At 44.1% G+C, this 9,356-nt stretch overlaps 1 protein-coding gene across 1 annotated transcript; it reads right to left on the reverse strand.

The window, feature by feature from the left end:
- Window positions 1-208: 208 nt before the first annotated feature.
- On the reverse strand, window positions 209-8,768 carry LOC310793407 (thioredoxin-related transmembrane protein 2-B-like). The gene is made up of 8 exons (XM_083655221.1): window positions 8,482-8,768; window positions 7,881-7,941; window positions 6,722-6,835; window positions 6,272-6,348; window positions 6,032-6,138; window positions 5,476-5,541; window positions 3,989-4,118; window positions 209-3,672 (listed from the first exon to the last, which is right to left on the reverse strand). Exons 1-8 carry the CDS (start codon window positions 8,668-8,670, stop codon window positions 3,490-3,492), a joined length of 927 nt encoding a protein of 308 aa, XP_083511347.1. The 5' UTR covers window positions 8,671-8,768; the 3' UTR covers window positions 209-3,489.
- Window positions 8,769-9,356: the final 588 nt, after the last annotated feature.

The raw sequence follows: 9,356 nt of genomic DNA on the forward strand, positions 1-9,356 counted from the left end.
TGACAAATATGATGTAACGTTTGTCTCTCTTGTATCGCGCTCTCACAGCTTTGACGCATTATGTGCACCTTTTTCGTGGAAAAACCACATCACAAACTGACAACTACCAATCAGTTATGCCTGAAAATAAAACACCTTGCCCTCCCCAGTAGTCAAAATAAAATCGAAATGCCCCCCCCCCCCCCGAAGAAATGGAACAGTCCCTAAGTACGCAACACAACAAAAAACAAACTTTTAGTAACAGAACAGTCATTAGGGATCAAACCTCAACAGGGTGTACATTGTATTTGGTGTTAAGAGTTTCTGCAAGTCCCATCTAAGATCCAATCATCTGAATTGTAGGCCTTAAAATGTCTTGATTACAATTTTGACAGGTCTTAAAAAATGTATTGGATTATCAAGTATGGACGTGAAATAGGTCTTAAATTGCATTCATTATAGTCTTAAATGTCACTTGCTGAAACCTACAGAAACCTTGTTACAAATGTTACATTGTTACCTTGTTACAAGCCTGTTGCAGCCTGGTGAAAAAGCTCATAACCGGCAACATCAGGCAACACAAAAAAGTAGGAATTAATGGTTGTAAATGTTAATGGTTGTAAATGGAAGGAAGGAATTAATTAAATGACTTTCTTGTCTTGTTTCTCCTTTTATCTAGACTCAAAAAGTAAAGCAAGAAAAGAAAAGTTTCAGCAGGAGAACTTAGTTAGCATAGCACTGATCAGATAACATGCTACCTATACCATTATGATGGAATGAGTGGAATAGGTAATGGACTACATAATAAATTCACTTCAGGTAGCTTCAAATAAACAAGCCATAAAAAACAAAAACAAACAAAAGACACGCTTGCATTTGATCATGATGCCAATCAGGGGTAGGTAGCATGAAATGTCTGACCGGTTTGTGACCAATGAACTCGCAGTTATAGCATTTGACATCACTTGATTGGCTAAAAGGACACTAAAAGTGAACTGGAGCTACGCCAGAGGCAGGCAAAGACAGACAGGAGGCTCAGATATAGATTTTCCATAATTCCACCACATGCCATCTAACGGGCAGTTGGAGTGGTCTTATTGGTGGCTCTGTGCTTTTGTTGCATTCACGTCACATGGCAAATGTATTCAGCTCTTTGACCTAAGTAAAAGCAGCAATACCACGGTGTGGAAATATTCTGCTACAAATAAACGTCCCTCATTGAAAATGATATACAAGTCAAAGTACAATAGTATTAGCCTCAAAATGTACTCCCAAAAGTCAAAGTAGTCATTAGGCAGAATGGCACATTTCAGAATCATGTATATTATTGGACTACAATTATCGATACATTGTGTTCAGCACCTTAATGTCGCAGCTGGTCAATCTGGAGCTAGTTTAATTTATTTGTATATATTTTATAGATTACTTTACATACCGCTGGGTAGCTTGTGAAATTCCCCCGGGGACCAATAAAACAAAAAAAAAATCTGTTCTTAGTTACTAGGTACTTTGAGATTAAGGCTAATAACAGTAACTAAGTCTTAAGAAGTACTGAGATGCAGTGGAGTAGAAGTAGTAAGTAGCAGAAAATAGAAATATACTCAATAAAGTACAAGTACCTCAAATTTGTACAGGAGTTAAATGTACTTTTGTGTTACTTTCCACCACTGCATATGGGAATAGCCTCAGAAAACGCTTCTCTCCCGTCTTTGCCATATGACGTGAATGCAGCCTTACCAAGCTTAATGGAAAAAGAAAGCAGAATTTGGGATGTTTGAATCTCCAGGGAAACAAAACAACTTGCCCCACTCAGATAGCAGGATACTCTGTTAACTTTGAGAGCTAAATACACACTAAATACAATCAAGATCATGTCAGTTTGAGAGGTAAATACCGAATGAACATAATCACCACACAAAAAATACAAACGTAAAACAATATGGAAATAAAGTGGCAGGAATCAGTAGGATTGTCCACGAAAATAATCATAATGGAATGTGTCCGAAAAGCTTGAATTAGTGGGGAAAACAGTTCCACTTGGTAGGTGGACAATAATACAAATTCAAGTCTGTCCTTGAGACTCCTTACAAATATGGTGTCCCCCGGCCCCGGCTCATTCTGTAGTGTAAGTAGCCATGTTTCTTCAAGGTCAAGCCAAAACCATTAGAAACCTGAACCAGTAACACTGCCAATGATTTCAACAACCAAACTATTTACTTCACCTACACGTCTAGATTTAACTTAGTTGACATTAAGAGAAGTTAATCGATCAATGATTAAAACAAAACAAATTGAATCAGCAACTTAAAAACACAAAATCAAAATAACAATCAATGTTCGCTTATTGTTAATGAGTAAAAACTCTAAATAGGCATTCTCTGTGTGTCGTGTGGAGCTCAGGTCTACATGACACATTTCCACAGGTTAAACCTATTGGACCGGTTAATAATCCAGCTGGCTGCATCTCAATTCTTATTTTTCGCTACTCCGCTAAAGTGCCGCGTGTTCACTTTGTTGATTTATTAAATAAAAAAGGGAGGAAATATGGTGTCAGGTCACTGTGGGCAGTGAGATAATGTTGTTGCGTTTCAATGGAGAGGTCTAAAAACCATCTGTTACTTGGAAAGAGGGGGGGAAATGTGACCAATAATAGAAAGGTCTGTTACTGTTACGGTCAAAACACCTTCAAAAACCACCTAGACTCTAGGCTTCATCAGGTTTGTAGGTGTTTTGGTCGCACGTCTATACAGTCACAACTGGCCATGTCTGCAGGTGGGAAGCATTAAGGGTACGTGTCCTGGTTGCTGCACTAGCGCCTCCTCTGGTCGGTCTATTCGTCGGGGAAATCCCTCGCTGTCAGGTGAAAAGAAGCAGCTGGCGACTATACATCAGCGATGCTCACAAGTAATTTTCTGCAAGTCTAAGTCAAGTCTCAAGTCTTTGAGGGGCAGGTCTAAGTCAAGTCTCTTATGGAGGAGTGTTGGATGCCATCCGGTCTGCTTAGAACACTGCAGAGCTAAAACTAAGGAATTCAAAGCATGTATTGTATTATCCTCACTCCTTTATCTATTAGCATACAGTATCAGCATTGATTGGATGACATCAGTAGAGATTTCCTTAATGTCAATGCACCCCAAAAAATACTAATAAAAAATAAAGATTGTTCACAAGTCCCAAACCTCAAGTCCAAGTCAAGTCTCAAGTCTTTGAGGACAAGTCTCAAGTCACTGTGTGTGCGACTCAAGTCCAAGTCCAAAGTCTAAGTCCCCATCTCTGCTGCACATATATCGGAGGAAGCATGTGCTAGTCTACAACTCTCCCCAGAGCAGCAGAGGGGGTGGAGCAGTGACCGTGACAGCAGGGGGGAGGGGCCAAGTGCAACTGGGGAGAAAAATGGGGGGGGGGGGAGAAAACATGGGCAGGAGTGAACAAATGGACACTTAGAGCAAAGAGGAGGAGGCGGAGATCCCAGAGTCCAAAGTTTCATCCCGGCGTTCCGGAGGAGCGCTCCTATTTGTCCTTCTTCGTTTCCAGCTCCTCCCCCTGGGCATGGCCTGCCTCCTGCTCAGGCTCCTCCTCCTCATGGAGCGGGGGGAACGGGCTGGACTTGTCTCCCAGGCCAGCCTGGGTCTTGTTGAGCTTCTTGGACTTCTGGTAAAGCTCGTTGAGGTTAAACTCGCGGATGATGTTCTCCTGTTGGGAGAGAGAGACACAGGGGTTCTTATATCAGGCCTTTGGTCAAGTGAAATAATAGAACAGCTAAAACAGTCTGGTAAGTTCATCAAATTACATCACTTTACTGTAATGCAGCCTTTCAAATCAGGAAAATATATCCACAATCGAAGACAATATCTAGTCTCATATCACAATACGGATAATAATAAATGAGATATATTGCCCTGTCCCAGCCCTAATTGCTCATCACAATATGATTTGCATAAATTGCAAATTATTTCAATAAACCGTCCCTGAAGTGAAATATATATTACAATGTATATGACAAGCTGACCTCTGTGAAACTCCAGGACACAGCTCTGCACTTCTTGTCCACCTGGGGGCGTCGCATCACCTCCTTCCCTCCCTGGAACAACACCAAGGAAGGAAGCTGCTTGGACAGAGGAGACGCCGACACCTTGTACCTGGAGGAGGGGACAGCATCATGAAAAAAAGACAAATGGAGACACGTTTGTATTTTAGTCGTCTCCCTCTCAGAGAGAGAGAGAGAGAGAGAGAGAGAGAGAGAGAGAGAGAGAGAGAGAGAGAGAGAGAGAGAGAGAGAGAGAGAGAGAGAGACTTTGTATTTTAGTCATCTCCCTCTCACAGAGAGAGAGAGAGAGAGAGAGAGAGAGAGAGAGAGAGAGAAGGGTCTTTCACACCGGCCTTGAAAGCCGAAATATGCACGGAAATTAGGATTCGTGGCTCCGATGTGAAAGGCATGAACGCGCGTTGGTGGGTAATTCTTGTACGCCTTTTGTCCCGGCACCAAAGGTTGTCACATCGCCGTATTGGCGGACAACCCGCCTCCACTTGAAAGGTTGTCGCAGCGAGCCGGAAAAGGTGCGAATGGTCAGCTCATTCATAAAAAAATTACAGGGGAAATCACCTCATGTATCAAGAAAGTGACGAGTGAAAGTAAAAAAAGTAGACTGATAGACAGACCTATCTCCACACACCACACTTTGCACTGTGCGAGGCAGCGCTTCATACGAATCGCTCATAAGATCGTGGTGTTTTTGCAATGTCAGCGTAGGTAATTATTATGTATATTAACTTTATTACAACTTTGGCATGGCAATATCTGCTGCTTTACCTTAACACAGTGTGACTGTTACAGTCACAACAGCCAACTAGTCCGCTGCTCTCGCTTCAGGCAGCCTCGCACTGTCCCCCTGTCTAGTGCAGGCTGCGCTGAACAGAGAGCACTGAGGTGAGGTGTCAAGATTTCATCTCTGAGCCCTCTGATAGGCTATTGCTTGATGTGTAACCAATCAGATAGCGCTGTGGGCGGGACATTGCTCCACACACAGAACTACTGTAGGAGAGGATTCTTCCAGGTGCAGCAGCCGCAAATTAGCGCATTTTTTTATCAAGTTATGATATCGGCAAACAGCCAATGAAAATGCCGATACAGATCTCCTCAGCGGACTAGGAGAAGGAGGAAAGTCTGTTGTTGAATTAATTCATTCATCATACAGTAGCCTAGGCTACACTAACCTATGAAAATATTAATTTGGGCTAGGAGGAGCTGGAAATCCCTCCGCTCGCCTTTCAATGCGGGAGCGGGGGATTTCACCTGAAAGTACAGAGCAGCACGGTAATGTGGCCGTGCTGCTTGGCTCGTGTGAAAGCAATTTCTGTGGCGAGGCGGCTCGCTTTACGGGACTCCTAAACGGCAACTTTTGCGCGATCTGTGTATGAAAGAGCCTAGAGAGAGAGAGAGAGGGAGAGGGAGAGGTTGAGTGAGAGAGAAATATGAAATGAAATGAAGAGACTTACTTCTTGGAAACTTCTCCATACCGTCCGATGTCTACCTTGCCAAACTTGAGCCCGGGACAATTATACCTGAAACACAGGTGTGGCAGTAATTACATTGACTCTGGTCACTCTAATTGAGTAACATTTTGGGTACTTTAACTCCATTTTTTTTTTTACTCCGTAACCTTGATTTGCATTAGCATGGTTGTGCTAGCTAGTTTGCTAGCCTTACTAGCTAGTTGGATAGCCAATAGCAATGTTATTGAATAATGGACACAAGCTTCTTTTTTTTAAATCACATAATATTGACATGAATTTCAGAAAGCAACATGTACTAAGGTTTTATTGAGGAAACAATGCATTTGGTATTGTTTGAAAAACTTTTATATTTTTAATTCAAATTAATCCATTGATTGATTGATCATTAACGTAGGAATTTGCGGACAATTTGCTTGTTTTAGTGGAGAGCAGCATGTACGTATAATGTTAGAGAGCAGCCTCTCTGCTGCACTGTGAGCTCCGGGGAAAGCAATCGTTGTCCCAGACGCTGAGACAAGCTGCCTGAATGGAGCCTTACTTCAGGGAGAGGTCGGCGTAGACGGAGGCGAAGGACTGACACTCTGGAGACCAGTTGGCGAAAAACTCCACGATCCACGTTACACGACCGTCTCTGTCCAGCTCGTCCTGAACACACACACACACACACACACACACACACACACTTTCAATTTTGACTTCTGAAGAAAGTAAGTGATGTCCAGAAATGTGCTCTTGATCAAGCGTTGTCACTATTGCAAATGTTGTCCATTTGACTCACATCGATGGTTTTGTCGCTGAAGTATTTGATGTACTCTGGTCCCATGTAGAGAGGAGGCTTACAGATCATTAAAAACACTGTGGGAAGATGTAGAGAGGAGGCTTACAGGTCATTAAAAACACATAGAAGATGTAGAGAGGAGGCTTACAGGTCATTAAAAACACTGTGGGAAGATGTAGAGAGGAGGCTTACAGGTCATTAAAAACACATAGAAGATGTAGAGAGGAGGCTTACAGGTCATTAAAAAATAAAAATAAAAATTTGCATCCCTAATGGAAAGGGAGAGAGAGACTAAAGCATTTTGCGTGTGTGTGTGTGTGTGTGTGTGCGTGTGTGTGTCTGTGTGTGCGTGTAGTTTGACGTGGTATTCCCGCTCTGGATGATGCCCTACGCTCAGCGCGTTGTGCGTGTTTAGGGAGTGGCGGCCCTGCAGTAGAGACTATTCCTCACCAATGCAGAGTGTGAGGTAGAGCAGTCCCATCCTGATGTCCAGTCTGAAGAACAGAATGACGTTGGCCACCTTAGTGAACAGGATGATGTTTCCAACGTGCTGCTCCACCGTTACTGGAGGGGAGAGGGAGAGAGAGAGGAGAGGGAGAGAGAGAGAGAGAGAGAGAGAGAGAGAGAGAGGGAGAGAGAGGGAGGAGAGGGGGAGAGAGAGAGAGAGAGAGGAGAGGGAGAGAGAGAGATAGAGAGGAAGAGGGGGAGAGAGAGAGAGAGAGAGGAAGAGGGGGATGAAGCTTTTAGTTTTCAATTCAGCTTTCATATTTTCAAGGCCGCCCCAACCCGACATCAACGAACTAGCGGCAAACTAGCCCTCAGGCTCTTTCTATGTTCGTCTCAGGACTTCACTGTAGTAACAGCCCTCACACCGACCATTCATTTTTCGTTAGGTAATCTGTGTTGGGCATTAAACTCACCTTATTTCTGCACTTTGAAGTCACAGGTAGGGTCGCATGGGGCAACCTTATTATATCGGAAGCCTAGTTGCGCCAAAAAGTGAGCAGTTGTTCTTTTAAAAGACAAAGTTTCACGAGAATCACTGGGTTGCCTGGAAACAGAGTCCAGACGCATGCGCACTGGCATCAAACACCTCCGGGGGTAGTGGGGGTCGCGAGGCTCTGGCACCATTATTTTGGGGGTAGCGGGCTGAAAGGTTTGGGAACTCTTGGACTAGAGCAGTGGTTTTCAAACTTTTTGTGTCCAAGGCACACCTGTATTCATAACATTTCTTCTGCGCTCGGGAACAGAAGAGAGTGCACTTAATTGCGTCATCAACTACGCCTGGAGTGTATCCTCGCCCGTGTGTTGTCTATGTGGTTGGGAACGGTTGGCGTTCACACTCGCTAGTGTTCCATTCCCGGGCACGCCAAAGCATTCCCCAGACCACCTTTTCAAGTGGATCCTGTCACGGTTCCCCATTGGACGCCCGGGCGCGGAACCGAACGTTCACACTCATCAAACGTTCTGAAACCGGGGTCAATTTGGGGGCAAGTGTGCTCGGGAACAGTACCGGGGCACCAGTGTGGAAGCAACCTAACCGTCGGCCCGGTGTCTGGGACTGAACATGACCATCTATATGACAAATAAATCCAGAACATCTACTCACTGGCTCTTCTGTTCTTCATCATGACAATGGCACTGAGGAACATGAGGATCTCCACCTCTCTCTGAGAACACAAACATGAAGTTAGGCGTTAAGTGCATGACCATCACACACCATGACCAGACAGATTCACCAGTCTGCTGCTGCCTTCAAGTGCTGTTGGAAAGATCATAATTAGCAGTTGTGTGGCCCTGTGTACAACTCCACTAAATTGACCCGTGGGACCAGGAGTGTGGACAGATCAGTTGCCATGGGACACAAACATGATGCATGAAACAACTTCCGGCTATTCAGCCTACATGGCTGATGCATATTCTTCTCCACTTTGTTCTGTGAGTAGTTCTGAAATAGTTCAGGGCTTCTTGTTTTCTAAAAACAGAAGACCCAGTAAAAGACTTATTCACATGGCCCACTCATATTTCATTATTCATTTCAAGCAAAAGCACGAATTTACAACCTCTGAAGTGGCCCAACCATTCTCATCTGGTGTCTGTTCATCCTGGCATTACATAGCGTTAGCTAGTTAGCGTTAGCTACTAGTGAATGTTCCTTATTAAAATGACGACTGTTAGTTAAGTGTCACTTTGTAGCATGTGTTACGCACCCAGTCGAAGTCGCAGGAGTTGCCGTCCTCTCGCTCTGTGGGCAGATGGTCGCAGAGGCCGGGCGTCTTGCGGACGGAGAGGAAGGCCACAGACATGAAGAGAGAGGCCACATAGTAGGGCTTCAGCAGCCACTTGTACACCTGCGGCAGGTGGTACAGGAAGGCGAGCAGCGGCGTTAGCAGCGCCATGCTAACGTTAAGCTTAGCTCCCTAACGCACTGCGACTATACCGGGAGGTCAAGCCCGAAGAGAGTGATGCAGCAGAGAGTCTAGCCTGATGATATTGCACCGTTAGCTCACTGCGAACCACCGCTGCTAGCTTGTGGTTTACCAGTGTCAAGCTAGCCAGGATGCATAATATAACTTCCGTATAAAATTAAAAAAATAAAATCCCTCTTTCGCGAGTAAATTCCATGCACTGATGCACAACGACAGAATATACGTTTTTTTTTATTAATGTAATGCCAGTAAATATGTTGACATGCTTTTTGTTGTCCACAACTAAATACTCCGTTAATTTTGTCTGTCCAAAAGCAACAACTTTCAAGGCAAAATACGTAACTTCCGGTGGTACTTTGGTTAATTTTGTCTAACTTGGCATAGATAGCTTTGTCGTTTCTAGTCGGCGTAATGTATGGGAATCACGATTTAAAGGGGCAGAAAGAAGTGCAGAGGTCAATGAGGACGAATGGCAGATAAAAACAGCGGTGAGGGGGCGGGGCAGCAGTAAGCCTAGTAACCATCAAAATGTAGGTTGAGAATGTGTGCAAATGTTTATTACAATGTGTATTTTCATTTTGAATGTAATAATGTACATAGCAAGTAGCAACATTGGTAATTTCCCTCTCAGCTGTGGAGGATGATGAGTCTGCAGT

Source organism: Poromitra crassiceps (genome assembly GCF_964638095.1).
Source record: "Poromitra crassiceps genome assembly, chromosome: 19".
NCBI lineage: Eukaryota > Metazoa > Chordata > Actinopteri > Beryciformes > Melamphaidae > Poromitra > Poromitra crassiceps.

What these genes read in the sequence shown, in the direction of transcription:
- LOC310793407 (XM_083655221.1), bottom strand. Translation starts at nt 8,670, where the DNA reads ATGGCGCTGCTAACGCCGCTGCTCGCCTTCCTGTACCACCTGCCGCAG. An exon ending in TCAGCGACAAAACCATCGAT is followed by an intron (nt 6,139 to 6,271) that starts GTGAGTCAAATG and finishes GTGTGTGTTCAG; the next exon opens with GACGAGCTGGACAGAGACGG. An exon ending in TGTCCTGGAGTTTCACAGAG is followed by an intron (nt 3,673 to 3,988) that starts GTCAGCTTGTCA and finishes CTCTCCCAACAG; the next exon opens with GAGAACATCATCCGCGAGTT.